This window comes from Spodoptera frugiperda, chromosome 26 (assembly GCF_023101765.2).
Source record: "Spodoptera frugiperda isolate SF20-4 chromosome 26, AGI-APGP_CSIRO_Sfru_2.0, whole genome shotgun sequence".
NCBI lineage: Eukaryota > Metazoa > Arthropoda > Insecta > Lepidoptera > Noctuidae > Spodoptera > Spodoptera frugiperda.
The window spans coordinates 5,720,454-5,736,628 of NC_064237.1; the positions used below are offsets into that span (position 1 = coordinate 5,720,454).

The window sequence follows — 16,175 nt, forward strand, 5'->3', positions numbered from 1 at the left end:
GTTAAAGTTTCTAAATTTTGTCACTCACTGACTCACCGATCATCAAAAGTCCAAGGCACTTCTAGCCCGACTTAGAAGCTTCATATTTGGAATACATATAGAGTTTAGTGTCTTAACATGGGAAAACTTAAATATTTTGTAATCCATTTTTCCAAATACACCAACTGCATCAATAACTTTGTAATCCCATATAAATATATGGGATTACAAAGTTATCTATGCAGTTGGTGGTTGGTGGTGGTTATAAATTTACATAGGTGTAGATAGGTACCTACCATATGAGGCAAGGGAGGGGGTATAGGGTTCAAGCTCAAGAAGTAGTACCGGAAATGAAAAAGAGGAAGACTACATATAAAAATAAGAAAATATCATAAGACCTTTTACCTGAAAATAACTATGACATAGATAATACCCATTGAATAATTATAGAAATTCAAACAATTTAATTTAAGTACCAACATTAGGTAAGTATCTAAAATTCGAATCGAATGTCGAAAACACGTCATACTGTTTCTCTTCTATGTATTATAATATGTTCAGTGGTCTAATTACACTGTTTTCTTTTATTTAAAGTGTACTTTTCTATCATAAGTTAACTAATTGAAATAACTAACAATGTCATTGTCCACAATGAATGGCGTATTGAGCTAATGAACTTTGAACTCTAAATTGTTTGTAAAAACACTGATAATGCTCTGACAACGTTATTTTCCGCTAATTACTAACACATACACATAAGCATTTATTTTCTTATACTCAGGCAGACGTCAATTATCATAATTATGTTTACTCACTATCAGGAAAATAAGACAAATAACAATTAATTTATAAATCAATCACTTTATTTTTTTATACAAAATATAAATTTGTTTTAGAATTCATATCGTTGCTACTATTCATAATAATAAACTATTTATAAACATATTTGGTACTGTAGGCAGTAAATAAGACTGCAGCTATTTACACATAAGACAATAACAAATTGTCTAAATTACTCACTAAACATCAACAAGGAGTGGCTCACCGGCTACAATAGAGCTCTCGATGCCACAATGGTCCTCACCTCGCAGAATTTTAAAGAACCCATTGTCACCCCAATCGCTGTTCCATGAATTCGCAATCAACCAATATTTGTTACCGTTCTCCACTCCCCAACCTAAAATCTTAATGGCGTGTCCACCGAGAGCGTTGCCGACCGTGTGTTTGTAAACACCGTTTTTGTAATTCAACAAGTCCGAGTACACTGTAAACGCACCTTCGACGGGCCCGTTCTTAAACAGCTCAGCCTTGATGTGATCCTCCTTGCTTGACACGGAGTACACGTGCTTGCCGTAGCGCTTGTCCTTGTGGTAGTCCACATTGTAGCTCGCCTCGCAAGTCTTGTGACACTTTGGTGTTTTGGAGTCACCGTTGCAAGGCACCCTGTTGCCGGGCACATGATGTTCGCAGGGAGGGATCTCGTACGGTCTGCAGCCTTGACTTGAGTTGTAGCTGCCTCCTGACACGAGACCGAAATGCTTCCAGTACTCCCAAGCTAACGTCGGCATACCTCCATTGCATCCGAGACCACATACTGGGCAACAGCTCAGAAGATCTTCTGCCGAGAAGTGGAAATGTTTGGTTCCATTCGAGTATGTACAATACCGGTCGGTCATTGCCTCCACAGCGCCAAACGCCCAGCAGCTGCCGCAAGATCCTTGGTCCCTCACCTCATTTAGTGTGGGACAGTTTGGCCATTTGTCTCGTGGATCGAAGTTCTCTGGAAGACTCGCAATCAAGTCCATATCATGTTCAGCTTTGGGAAGTTTTGACAAGTGGGTGTCAACTAACACGCCAGTTAATTTCTTAATATGTGTGAGCGGTGTGTTCACCGGGAAGTTTCTGCCAGCTTTCCAAGAGTTTTGTTTCGAATTGATGAGATTGATGAACTCGTCGGTGAGTGGATTCTGCAGATCTTCCACATTGGCGGAGGCGAGCGCGAGTGCGCACACGAGCGCAACAAACGTTGCACGCGAAGCGACCATTATTCACTTCTTTATTTTCTTTTTCACAGCCGAGCGATTAATGGATGTGTATACGGAGCGAATGTGGCGCGACGACTGAGCGGCGGCCGGCCGCGGTGGGTGTAGTTGATACCCGTGCTCGCACGCCGTGTAATTGCATCGCAGCTCACGACGCGGTCAACAGGGGCGAGACAGCGCTTGACCGGCCGTGTCGAAGGTTAACAATACATGTATACCCAGAGATAACACGAGACAAACAAATATTATGGGCGAACGCTTTACAAGCATTAGTAAACATTTGTTTTGTATCGGTCGGAAGTAATTAATTGGGGATCCGAGCGCGCGAGTGTTTGCTCCTATGTCAGGGTTATCAGGATGGTTCGGGGACCTTTCATAGGGGCCTAGAATGTGTTGTAAATTAAACTTCATGAACATACTGTTATGGGCTAACTTACTTGTTGTAAAATTGGTTTAGCACTTGAAGAGATAAATTTAAGCTGTGGCAAGACAATTATCCTAGTTTTAAATATAACTAACTATCTAATAAGTAATACAATATTGTCAACGTTATGGATATCATAACAAGTCGGCGGAATATAGGTATAAACTTCATAACTGTAGCACACTGTAGTTAATTAAATTGGTACCACATTGGATGCTGATAAGAAGCCATAGCAATAATTTATTTAGTAAATTCTAGCGGACTTTCCTTATTATTGCTATAATGCTGTCAATTCAATGTAATTTATGAACGATCAAAAACTTATTGGGAAAAGAATGGGCAACTGGCTGCTGTGCAACGTGTCGCGGATTTGATTCTAGCACAGAGCAACTCTTTGTGTGATCCACAAATTGTTGTTTCGGGTCTGGGTGTCATGTTTATGTGAACTTGTATATTTGTAAAGAGGTGCCTTTACGATGCCTGTACGACACAGGAGAAACCCCTAATGTGGAAAACAGTTTTTTTTTAATAATTGCTTGATAAACAAACCGAAAATCCTCATTTACCTTACAGATAGAACAGAAAGAGCTTCTTTTATTTTGTAAGGAATCGAAGTGAGAGAAAGAGACAGAGATATAATATTAGTATAGCCTAGTTTTGATATTGTATGACTGTCCGTACACAATGGCGAACATGCGTCGGAATGAATCACTAGTATCAATTCAAAGAATGAGTAAGTATTGTTTGTTCAATTCAATAATATTGAGGTGAACACTATAGTTGTCATTTTTGAATAATTTGACTGGTCACCTAGTTTTATATGTACTCAGAACTTAATATAATTGAAGTGTTACGCCATAATTATAATTAAAATAACGGACTAGCTACTTCTGCATGGTTTTACCCGCTATGAGCCATCCTTATTACCTGTAGCGTGACCTTCCTCGGTGAATGCACTATCCAACACAAAATAATTATTTAAATCGGACCAGTAGTTCCAGAGATTAACGTGTTCAAACAAACAAACTCTTCAGTTATATATATTAGTGTAGATGTAAAAGTGTAGAAATAGATTTTACACGACCTTGACTAATTTTACCCGATCAAAAAATAACACCAGAAACCCATAATGTTAAGTTAATTAAATTGCCAAAGTATCTTGTTAGGTCGTTATCGAATAAACAAACACTACTAAGTACCAATTAATCCCTGATACTAATCAGTCTAAGCTGGAAGACTGATTAATTTAATCTATTGTTAAATGGAAAGCTAACGAGTGTTGTATGCCCTGTAAATAGTATTAGCTGAAGACTGACAAATGACCATTAATTACTGAACGAGACATGGTAATTAATACTGTAACATGATGTAAATTACTCCGCGAAGATATTGGTAGATTCTGGAAAAGATCAGGAGTACTTGTATGGTTTCATGAATATGATGGAAGCTAAAGACGCTGTGCTTGTCTCGTATTAGAAAGTAATTTGTGACATTTTATCGACACCCAAAAATGTTATTGGTGTTTTTATGACACAAGACTGAGGCTGCTTTTCCACCAGAGACTCTTTTTTGCATCTTTCCATACAAAAAAAACGCAACTTAGCTGAGTCCGTTTCCATCAGTGCTAACCTATTTGCACCAATGAATATGATTGGTGGAAACCAAACGCATCCATAGCAACGTAGCATAGAACATCACTGGTGGAAAATTACCCTGATTTTACTTTTATTACCTGCTTTAATTTCCCGAAATAGACAACACCAGATCCGGGAAACCATGCTACTGATTACTGATGATAATAAATGATCAGAAAAATTGATTACTTTTCCTTAAGGAAGAAAACAGCACAGTGTACAACAGCTGTTTACTCAAGTCAACCGTGCAGCAAAAGCAACCGATGGACAGTCTGTGTCTCTGATTGGCAGTCAATGGACAAAAAGTAATAAACAAAAAAGTGAACCTAAATTGATACAGTCTGCCTGAGTGACGTTGATTAATTTTGCAAATTGATCGTCAGCGATATAGCTACTGAGCGTTTAAACACCTGTGCCATTCCTGTACTTTTTCACTATCGACCTTCGATAAATAAGGGCTTGATACTCCGGACGGGCTTTTAAATATTCTATAAGAGTGCTGTGATATTGTAGATCGGTAGCTTATCTTGGTAGAGACTAAGTGAAGACTATCTCTTACATGTGTATTTATGTTACTAACGTTTATGGTTTTGTTATGTGTAGGGTTTGGTTAGCAATCAGAGATGACTGTTTCCACTGATACGAAGCTATGCAGTTATTCGAGGAGCAAGGAAGATAAGCAGCTCGTGTATGTATCGATGTATCCGAAGCCATCCATAGCACGCATCTTTTCATATAAAAACACAGCTTACCTGACTCCGATTCTACCAGTGCTAAGCTATGTGTACCAATGAATATGGTGGAAGCCAAACGCATCCACAGCAACGTAGCATAGCACATTTCTAGTGGAAAAGCACTATTACACAAGTGTGTAGCCTAGACCGTATTTTGTTTTGATCAGAATTTAATTTAGAGCTTCATGACAATTTAAACAATAGCACATAATTACCCTAAGGCCTTTTTACTTCTCCCGTAGCCATGAAATCGATAACATCTCCGATTATGGGGCTAATAAGACCCAGGCTCAGAAATATACTTTTAACCGTTCGTAAAAGGGCGATCACAAGTGCCTCAAATTTTATCTCTTCACTTCGTTTCGGTGATAATCCTAAATTTTTAGTGTTCACGTTGACAACCCGGCATTGTTTCCTTTATCTCACGGTCATTTTATGTTATAAAAAGTTATCTTCCATTTTATAGTTGGCGGAAAAGCTGTTGTAATTTCAAGACACAAAATAATCTTTTAATTATACTTCTAAAATCTTATCATTTTTTAAAAACATTCAAAATATGAAATTGATACGAGTAGTCATACCAAACGTATTAAAGATGCTATGCTCCGTATAGGTAAGAAGAATTTAGCATTACATATAGATACGTATAACAGACCTAGCTCAAGTCATATGAGAAAACAGTTTCAACGTGCTCATACTCGTATCACACACTCTTTGTTGTAATAAAATTTTAGAACTCGTCCGCCCCTCGTTTCAATTCAATTTTCCTATTCTCACTGCACCTTGCATTTTTGAGATCTCTAAAGCGTTAAGTATGTACCTAACGTTGCTCGAAAAGGTACAATATACATATAAAAGACTCAAGATTGTTATAGATTTTTATTTAAAAGCACATAGGAACATACATTGTGTATATTTTAAGTACCGTATAATAATTGACGGTCTTCATTATGAGACTTTTAAAAATGAATATTATAAGTCTTGGACAGGACTTAGCATACCTTTAGTATCTCTAGGATACTGCATTTAAGTCTGTAGTGTTATTAAAAGTTATAATTGTAATACTTTTCAAACTTAAACTATAAGTGGTTCACCCGCGACTACAGACCCTTCAATACCACAATGGTTGACTCCACGCAAAATTTTAAAGAACCCATCATCACCCCAATCTTTGCCCCAAGAGTTTGCTACCAACCAATATTTGTTGCCATGCTCCTCTCCCCAGCCCATAATTTTAACGCCATGATGACCTATTGATTGGCCTTCTGTATGATTGTAAACCCCGTGCTTATAATTCAGAAAATCTGTATAAACTTCCATCACACCCTCTACGGGTCCGTTATGAAATAGTTCAAGTTTTATTTGAATCTCATTCCGTTCTATAAGGTAGACTCTATCACCGTAGCGTTTATCATCCCGATATACAACATTGTAGCTGGGGTCACAGAACGTCATACAGCTCGAAATATCAACTATTTGGCCTAAAGGTGACAACTCTTCGGTCACATAATTTTCTCCTGGTGGTATATTATAAGGTTTGCACCCTTCACTCGAGTTGTAGTTGCCTCCTGACACGAGTCCAAGCTTCGTCCAGTATATCCAAGCCGCAATATGAAGTCCTTTAACACATCCCAGTCCACAAGTTTCGCAACAGCTAATCAAATCCTCGGCAGAGAAATGAAACTGTTTTTTCTCTTCTGCGAATATACAGTATCGATCAGTCATCGCTGCCACTGCAGCCAAAGCCCAGCAACTGGCACAAGCGCCCTGATCTCTGATTTCGTTCAAAGACTTGCACTTCGTCCATCTGTCTCTCGGATCGAAGGAACCTGGCAGCTGATCTATCTCATCAATGTGATGTTTTAGTATTTGTAGATCTTGTAAGGTGTCATCGTACAGGGTCCCTGCAAGGTTATTAATGTACGTCATCGATGTCTGGGCCGGAAAGTTTCTGCCCGCAGTCCAAGTCTTTTGTACTGAATTAATTCGTTTTATGGTTTCATCTGAAAGCGGGTTCGCATTCGCAGTAACTCGCGTTGTCGTATATGCCAAAACAAAAACAACAAACGTGGAACACAATGCGGTTCTCATTGTTTTCTTGATGTTTCTAACTTATCAGTTATTTAACTTGGTATTTGCAACCACTTTGATTGAACGTTGCACATTTATCACTTGATTCTGGTTTACTTATAAACTGAAATAGCTAACGGAAACGTAGTGTTTATTGTCGCGATAAATTGGCTATAAGTATTTTTATTTTTATTACATTAACTTTTATTTCGGAGGTGTAGTTATAATTTTGCGTCTTTCCTTGTTTTATTCGTTATAATAGTTATACTTCTTTACAGAACTGCTAATTATGTTAACTGCGTCTAACTTCACCAGTGAACTGGCGTACAATGCATGATTGATGCGGATTACGAGACCAGCCGTCGTGTCCATGTACCTGTTATACCACAATGTTCACACTCGGTTACACAATCAATGCCTCATTATGTTCTTTAAAATTCTGAATAAATTGATAACATTCCTTTCATACTCATAATTTCATTTTTGTCTTAATTTTGATTATTAAACTTTCAACGATTACCAATTTTAGTACTAAGTATAAAATACTGGCCATTCTTTATAGCACTAGATAGCGGACGTAGAAATTCTGTAAATCTTGTGTACCTAGTCTCCTCTTAAGCGTCAAGTATCCCAGTTTCCCCTATAATGTTGAATCCTGACTTTTTTATGACAAAGGTTAAAGAATGAAGTGGCATAGGATGGCCATAGGGTATTTTCTTTGACCACGAACGATCACGAGACACGGAACAGGCGGGTACTGCCTTAGCAATGAATTTTCTGAAAAGTCTTTACGGCTATACCACTGTAGGCGGTGAGTTGTACTGATTTCAACGGATCTTTGTGAGTCTTTGTAAATGTTTGTGTTTACCAACCAATGTTCGATCGTAAAAAGTGTTCTATGTGATTTACCCAATGTTATTTTTATTATTGTTCTGTAGAACAGTAGTTTCTCGAAGTAATTATATAATTTCCATATATAAAATTGTCATGACAAAAAGATTAAATAATACCAAGAATCCTTCTAATTCTAAACATTCAATAATACTGTAATTTTTTATTTATTGCAGTGCTAATGCCATTTACTTTTTTAACGAAATTGGTTTTCAATTACAAAATTCAACCCACGACACGTAACAAAACATTTGTCATATACTCGGCGGCTCCCACAGCTCGAAGTTGCCACAGAGTCGACAACTCCTGCGCTCTGTCGACAACTCCGCAAAGTAACGCCTGATTCTATTCTATAAATTATGGCGAACCTCTCTTTCGTAGAGAAGGTCTATAGTTCAGCAGTGGACTCTCACGAGCTATTGATGATGATGTTTCTAAGAGCAGAGTCAATAGTTATTGTTTTGTAGTTTCGTCTGGCAACGTATGTGATAGTAGTATCTATTAATGAGAATAACTGATTATGATAACATGCGGATGTTACGAATAATACTTTTTATATGTAGAACACATAAACCGTAAAAAAATTTGAGCCATTATAAAATATCGATAAAAATATAGATTTAAATATGTTTTTATCTACTGGTATGTAAAGAAGGCTGTTAAAGTTATATTGTAATTAATGGAATAGCTGTATGATAATCATGGAGTATATAAGCTCTTGACTGTAACTTAGAGGGTAAAGTAATTGAGTTTTCGTCAAAAATGGCCACTTTTTGCTGCAGTATTTGTTGTACTTTGTGCTCTTGTTGCAGTCAACGGCGACCAGAAATTGCATCCATTGTCCGACGAATTTATTGATTTAATCAATTCCAAGCAAAACTTCTGGAGAGCCGGCAGAAACTTCCCGGAGAATACGCCAATTTCACACCTGAAGAATTTGCTTGGTGCCTTGAAAGATAAAAATTTCCATAATTTAGAAAAAGTGGATCATCTTGAAGATATAGCGACTCGTAGTAGTCTCCCAGAGAGCTTTGACCCGAGGGACAAATGGCCGAACTGTCCTTCCTTGAATGAAATAAGAGATCAAGGCTCATGCGACAGTTGCTGGGCGTTAGCTGCTGTAGAAGCGATGACCGACAGGTACTGTACATATTCTGATGGCAAACAACATTTCCATTTCTCTGCTCAGGATCTTTTAACTTGTTGTGGACATTGCGGCGCTGGCTGTAACGGGGGTTACCTTACAGAAGCTTGGAATTATTGGCAGAATTATGGTATAGTGTCTGGAGGGAATTATAACTAGGGAATTATTACATTATTATTATTATTAGGGAATTATATTATAGTGTTTAGATGTAAGTTGTAATGTAACAGCTACTGGTTGTCCAAATAAATAAATAAATAAATAAATAAATAAATTATAACTCGAGTGAAGGGTGCAAACCATACACGATACCGTCCTGTGAGCATCATGTAGATGGGCCACTGCCGCCGTGCGGTAAAACTCCTTCTACTCCATTTTGTGTTCGCACTTGTGAGTCTGGTTACAATACAGATTATGAAAAAGACAAGCGTCGTGGTAAGAGAGTTTACAGTGTAGATTCTAACGAGGAGAGTATAAAAGCTGAACTATATAAAAATGGGCCTGTAGAGGTGTCCTTCGTAGTTTATGAAGACTTTTTTGCTTATAAAAAAGGAGTTTATGTATACACAGATGCACCGTACGCTGGCAGTCATGCTGTCAAGATGTTGGGCTGGGGAGTGGAAAATGGCGTTAAGTACTGGCTTGCCGCAAATTCGTGGAACTCTAATTGGGGAGACAAAGGATTCTTTAAAATTCTGCGTGGAGTGAACCACTGTGGAATAGAATCTCAGGTTATAGCTGGTGAACCGTTATTCGCATAAGTCTATATTTATATAATTAGTACGTTTTAAGTATTAACACAAATTAATTGCGAAGACTTGTGATGTTGAATTCTTCAAAGCAATAATATCACTGGAGTCTATTTTATGGTAATAAAAAGATGTGTAATATATTGAAAATTGTTTTCTTTATAAATATTTTGCTATCAAAATATAATAGCAAAAACTGTTCAATGAAGTTTAATTGCACACAAGTAGTTACGTACTCATCTAATACGAATTCAATATTCATTGAGTTTAGACGATGATGTTGATTAAAATCAACAAGGGGACCGAAAAGCGCTCGCCAATAGGGAATGAACATCTGTCTGCTGTATTAATTACTGAAGTAATTATTCGTTATTGGTTTGTTATGAATCCCTATGTGGTTTTGAATAAATTGGTTGCATGTTTCGGCTTTTAAGTAAGAATTTATGTATATTACAATAAAGTTATAGAGACACCCACACATATACACCTATGTAAATGCGATCAGCAGATGCAGATCTACAAACAGTACCATTCTTGGTTGATTTTCAAATACAAATGGCAAATCATTAATATAGACCAAAAACAGAAAGGGACCCAATATAGAACCTTGAGGAACGCCCATTTTCATCACAGAACCTTTTACATGAACCTAGCGATTTAATTTAGCTGTCTATCTTCTAAGTAAAATTTTAACAGATGGAGCGAAGTATTCCTAATCCCAAAGTGATCTAATTTGATCAAAAGTGTCTCGTGGTCAACACAATCAAAGGCTTTTGAGAGATCACTCACATATACACCTCTGTAAATGCATGTAAAATGTACATGGCTGTGTGTGTTCGATATCATATCATATTCCCATTCCCTCCTTAAATAAAAACTGAGACCAGTCTTCGAGTAACAGTGAACTGGGCCGAAACTTTTATGTAATCGGATATTTTATGTAATAATTTCTGTGTTGATTGGTGTCTGCTATTGTGTCCTTGTGTGAACAATACAATTTATTACTTGGAAATTGAACTTTTATTTATCTCCGAACATACATACAGACAAAACCTAAATTGGAGACCCCAGCGGATCCAATTATATTTATAAAGCTACTATTTTCTAGATGTTCGATGAATGTTTTTTTTTTAAGGAACACGAGTTTTTTACGCAAACGAGCAGACGTATCACTTGATGGTAAGCAATCGCCGCCGCCCATGGACACTTTAAACACCAGAGGCGTAACTTTTGGGGGTTAGGAATTTAATAGTTGTTGGGGAATCGGGGTTTGGGAAGATTGGGCCTCCGGCAACCTCACTCACACAACGAAACACAACGTAAGCGTTGTTTCACGTCGGTTTTCTGTGAGGCCGTGGTATCACTCCGGTCGAGCCGGCCCATTCGTGCCAAAGCATGGCTCTCCTACACTTGTTCAAAAACTTCCATGAATGAAATTAACATGACAAAAAAGAATGCCACGAAACCCTCTGATTCTAAACATTCAATAATACTGTCAAATTTTTATTCATTGCAGTGCCAATGCTATATACTTTTTTAACGAAATTGGTTTTCAATTTCGAAATTCCAATATCTCGTTTTTTTCTGTCATCGACAAATTGGAATTTTATTGTCTAAGCGTTAAAAAGATAAACGGATATTGACGGCTTTTCATAAAGTATTAATGTCACCCAAGTGCCTTAACAACGGTATTTATTGCAAAACTTGTAAAAGTATTGATTGAAAAGTTTTTAATTGTTCATTTATTAGCGAGGACATTTCCTTATCCTTAGATAAAGGTTCTTGTTGCTATTGTCGTTTCCAATGGGCACCACGTTGTTCAGCACCACCCTGCCGCCCGCAATTAAAACTGCTCACGCAGCAGAGGTGCAACCCACGACACGTAACAAAACATTTGACATATGTTCGCTTCTCCACGGAGCATATTAAGGAGTTGTCGACTCGGCGGCTCCCACAGCTCGAAGTTGCCACAGAGTCGACAACTCCTGCGCTCTGTCGACAACTCCGCAAAGTAACGCCTGATTCTATTCTATAAATTATGGCGAACCTCTCTTTCGTAGAGAAGGTCTATAGTTCAGCAGTGGACTCTCACGAGCTATTGATGATGATGTTTCTGAGAGCAGAGTCAATAGTTATTGTTTTGTAGTTTCGTCTGGCAACGTATGTGATAGTAGTATTTATTAATGAGAATAACTGATTATGATAACATGCGGATGTTACTTTTACGTTACGAATAATACTTTTACTATGTAGAACACATAAACCGTAAAAAATGTTGAGCCATTATAAAATATCGATAAAAATATAGATTTAAATATGTTTTTATCTACTGGTATGTAAAGAAGGCTGTTAAAGTTATATTGTAATTAATGGAATAGCTGTATGATAATCATGGAGTATATAAGCTCTTGACTGTAACTTAGAGGGTACAGTAATTGAGTTATCGTCAAAAATGGCCACTTTTTGCGCAGTATTTGTTGTACTTTGTGCTCTTGTTGCAGTCAACGGCGACCAGAAATTGCATCCATTGTCCGACGAATTTATTGATTTAATCAATTCCAAGCAAAACTTCTGGAGAGCCGGCAGAAACTTCCCGGAGAATACGCCAATTTCACACCTGAAGAATTTGCTCGGTGCCTTGGAAGATAAACATTTCCATAATTTAGAAAAAGTGGACCATCTCGACGATATAGCGACTCGTAGTAGTCTCCCAGAGAGCTTTGACCCGAGGGACAAATGGCCGAACTGTCCTTCCTTGAATGAAATAAGAGATCAAGGCTCATGCGGCAGTTGCTGGGCGTTCGGTGCTGTGGAAGCGATGACCGACAGGTACTGTACATATTCTGATGGCAAACAACATTTCCATTTCTCTGCTCAGGATCTTTTAACTTGTTGTGACGATTGCGGCTCTGGCTGTAACGGGGGTTACCCTGTAGCAGCTTGGAATTATTGGCAGAATTATGGTATAGTGTCTGGAGGGAATTATAACTCGAGTGAAGGGTGCAAACCATACACGATACCGTCCTGTGAGCATCATGTAGATGGGCCACTGCCGCCGTGCGGTAAAATTCCTTCTACTCCATCTTGTGTTCATACTTGTGAGTCTGGTTACAATACAGATTATGAAAAAGACAAGCGTCGAGGTAAAGAAGTTTACAGTGTAGATTCTAATGAGGAGAGTATAAAAGCTGAACTGTTCAAAAATGGGCCTGTAGAGGTGGCCTTCGTGGTTTATGAAGACTTTTTTAATTACAAAGAAGGAGTTTATGTACATACAGGTGCACCATACGCTGGCCGTCATGCTGTCAAGATGTTGGGCTGGGGAGTAGAAAATGGCGTTAAGTACTGGCTTGTCGCAAATTCGTGGAACTCTAGTTGGGGAAACAAAGGATTCTTCAAAATACTGCGTGGAGAGGACCACTGTGAAATAGAATCTGCGGTTGTAGCTGGTGAACCATTATTCGCATAAGTCTATTAATTGGTACGGTTTACGTATTAACACAAATTATTCGCGAAGACTTGAGATGTTGAATTCTTCAAAACAATATTGTAATCCCTATGTGGTTTTTAATGAATTGGTTGAATGTTTCGGCTTTTAAATAAGAATTTATGTATATTACAATAATGTTGTAGAGACACCCACACATATACACCCATGTAATTGAGATCAGCAGATGCAGATCTACAAACAGTACCATACTTGGTTGATTTTCAAATACAAATGGCAAATCATTAATAAAGACCAAAAAGAGAAAGGGACCCAATATAGAACTATCTTCTAAGTAAAATTTTAACAGACGGAGCGAAGTATTTCTAATCCCAAAGTGATCTAATTTGAGGAAAAGTGTCTCGTGGTCAACGTAATTGAAGGCTTTTGAGAGATCACTCACGTACGAGTATACACCTCTGTAAATACATGTACAATGTACATGGCTGTGCGTTCAATATTATATCATATTCCCATTCCCTCCTTAAATAAAAACTGAGACCAGTCTTCGTGTAATAGTGAACCGGGCCGAAAGTTTTATGTAATCCGATTTTTATGTAATAATTTCTGTTTTCATTGCTGTCTTCTATTGTGTCCTTGTGTGAACAATACAATTTATTACTTGGAAATTGAATTTTTATTTATCTCCGAACATACATACAGACAAAACCTAAATTGGTGACCCCAGCAGATGCAATTATCCTTACAATGCTACTATTTTCTAGATGTTCCATGCATGTTTTTTTTTTATGGAATAGGGTAAACGAGTAGACGTATCACCAATGGTAAACAATCGACGCTGCCCATGGTCACTTGAAACACCAGAGGCGTTACAAGTGCGTTGCCGGCCTATTGGGAGTAAGGAATTTAAGGCTTGTTGAAGAATCGGGGATTGATTAAAAATACCAATTTAAATTAAATAAATTTAAAAAAAAGTACCATATAATTTTTTTATTCTCAATTATTGCACTGAGTACCGTATTTTATCTAATTTTTAAAGTTTACACGTGTAATATAGTTTTTAAAACAATCCTGATCGAAGAATCTTATCAGTTACATGTAAGAAATAACTTAGGTATAAATCATGTCAAAACTTTAATATTCTGTTTGCATTCCAGTGATATGATATTATTCAGATACTAGTGACAAACGGCGAAGGAAAACATCATGACGAAACCTGGCCTTATAATTTAATTAATTATAAGTTTGAAATCGCCAACCCGTACTGAACAAGCGTGGTGATTAATGCTCAAACTTGCTCTGAGCGAGCAGACGTCTTTGGTCAACAGTGGCCACTTATAGGCTGTTGATGTGATGATGTGATTGATGATTCCAATGTAACGTTATAGTGTCCACTGTTATATGTTGGTAGATACTTTTTATGTAAGGCTGTTAATGCTGTTTGTGGGTTACTGCAGTCTATTACTGCCGAGAGTTCCTATACAATATACATGTCGTTACAGTACATTTATAGGCCTGCAACGTTACTTTTACGATTGCCAGCATTTAGTGACGACACGTAATGTTCCCGTGTTCTGTTTTGTTGAACAAATAAAATAAAACTGTTTGTGCTGTAGTATCATGTTCTTCTTTGCTTTTACTTTAGTAAGAAAGGAAGGTAGGAAGGCCTTTGCCCTGTAGTGGGACGATCATGGCTGAAATCGTAATCTAATCTAATCTAAACCCTGTCACTCCTATTTCCATGTATGAAATTAACATGACAAAAAAGAAAAAAGCATGCCAAGTATCCCTCTGATTCTAAACATTCAATAATACTGTCAACTTTGTATTTATTGTAGTGCCTATACCTTTTACCTTTTTAACGAAATTGGTTTTCAATTACGAAATTCCAATATCTGTTTTTTTTGTCAGCGACAAATTGGAATTTTATTGTCTAAGCGTTAAACAGATTAACGGATATTGACGGCTTTTCATAAAGTATTAATGTCACCCAAGTGCCTTAACAACGGTATTTATTGCAAAACTTGTAAAATTATTGATTGAAAAGTTTTTAATTGTTAATTTATTAGCAAGGACATTTCCTTATCCTTAGATATTTGGGCCGTATCTAATTTAGATACTACATTGGAAACGAGAATAGCAACAAGAATCTTTTGTTCAGCACCACCCTGCCGCCCGCAATTAAAACTGCTCACGCAGCAGAGGTGCAACCCACGACACGTAACAAAACATTTGACATATGTTCGCTTCTCCATGGAGCATATTAAGGAGTTGTCGACTCGGCGGCTCCCACAGCTCGAAGTTGCCACAGAGTCGACAACTCCTGCGCTCTGTCGACAACTCCGCAAAGTAACGCCTGATTCTATTCTATAAATTATGGCGAACCTCTCTTTCGTAGAGAAGGTCTATAGTTCAGCAGTGGACTCTCACGAGCTATTGATGATGATGTTTCTGAGAGTAGAGTCAATAGTTATTGTTTTGTAGTTTCGTGTGGCAACGTATGTGATAGTAGTATCTATTCATGAGAATAACTGATTATGATAACATGCGGATGTTACGAATAATACTTTTATTATGTAGAACACATAAACCGTAAAAAATGTTGAGCTATTATAAAATATCGATAAAAATATAGATTTAAACTAGCGGACCCGACAGACGTTGTCCTGTCTACACGTCTTTAATTTGTTTTTAAAACATTCTGGACCTTTTTGATGAAAATTGTTATTCAAATGTTATGACAATATCTAACGTCATTCATATTTGACACTGTCTGTCGGAAATGTTCCAAAATCAACAACTACTGATAAATTAAAAAATTCAAAAAAACATTGTCCAGTGGACAAAATTGTGAATCTAAACCATCAGATCCCCTTGAACACACACAAAAAAAAACATCAAAATCGGTCCAGTCGTTTAAGTTCAGTGACATACACACTTACAGAAGTATATATAAAGAAGCTACTGGTATGTAAAGAAGGCTGTTAAAGTTATATTGTATACTGTATGATAATCATGGAGTATATAAGCTCTTGACTGTAACTTAAAGGGTACAGTAAT

At 37.4% G+C, this 16,175-nt stretch overlaps 4 protein-coding genes across 4 annotated transcripts; 2 read left to right on the top strand and 2 right to left on the bottom strand.

The window, feature by feature from the left end:
• Positions 1-820: 820 nt before the first annotated feature.
• LOC118264335 (cathepsin B-like) lies at positions 821-2,155 on the bottom strand. Its single transcript, XM_035576812.2, has one exon. It carries the CDS (start codon positions 2,022-2,024, stop codon positions 999-1,001), a length of 1,026 nt encoding a protein of 341 aa, XP_035432705.1. The 5' UTR covers positions 2,025-2,155; the 3' UTR covers positions 821-998.
• Positions 2,156-5,799: 3,644 nt separating this feature from the next.
• LOC118281867 (cathepsin B) lies at positions 5,800-7,212 on the bottom strand. Its single transcript, XM_035602633.2, has one exon. It carries the CDS (start codon positions 6,902-6,904, stop codon positions 5,888-5,890), a length of 1,017 nt encoding a protein of 338 aa, XP_035458526.2. The 5' UTR covers positions 6,905-7,212; the 3' UTR covers positions 5,800-5,887.
• Positions 7,213-8,475: 1,263 nt separating this feature from the next.
• On the top strand, positions 8,476-9,817 carry LOC118264345 (cathepsin B-like). The gene is made up of 3 exons (XM_035576823.2): positions 8,476-8,480; positions 8,525-9,065; positions 9,191-9,817. The coding sequence occupies exons 1-3, from the start codon at positions 8,476-8,478 to the stop codon at positions 9,677-9,679; spliced, it is 1,035 nt and encodes a 344-aa protein (XP_035432716.2). The 3' UTR covers positions 9,680-9,817.
• Positions 9,818-12,080: 2,263 nt separating this feature from the next.
• On the top strand, positions 12,081-13,783 carry LOC118264820 (cathepsin B-like). The gene has a single exon (XM_035577477.2). The coding sequence runs from the start codon at positions 12,120-12,122 to the stop codon at positions 13,134-13,136; it is 1,017 nt and encodes a 338-aa protein (XP_035433370.2). The 5' UTR covers positions 12,081-12,119; the 3' UTR covers positions 13,137-13,783.
• The last annotated feature ends 2,392 nt before the right edge of the window (positions 13,784-16,175 follow it).

Bases quoted from the DNA above. Each gene is read 5' to 3' on its own strand.
- LOC118264345 (XM_035576823.2), top strand. The intron at 9,066-9,190 runs AATTATAACTAG...AATAAATAAATA, and splicing joins ATGGTATAGTGTCTGGAGGG to AATTATAACTCGAGTGAAGG.
- LOC118281867 (XM_035602633.2), bottom strand. From the start codon at position 6,904: ATGAGAACCGCATTGTGTTCCACGTTTGTTGTTTTTGTTTTGGCATAT.
- LOC118264820 (XM_035577477.2), top strand. From the start codon at position 12,120: ATGGCCACTTTTTGCGCAGTATTTGTTGTACTTTGTGCTCTTGTTGCA.
- LOC118264335 (XM_035576812.2), bottom strand. From the start codon at position 2,024: ATGGTCGCTTCGCGTGCAACGTTTGTTGCGCTCGTGTGCGCACTCGCG.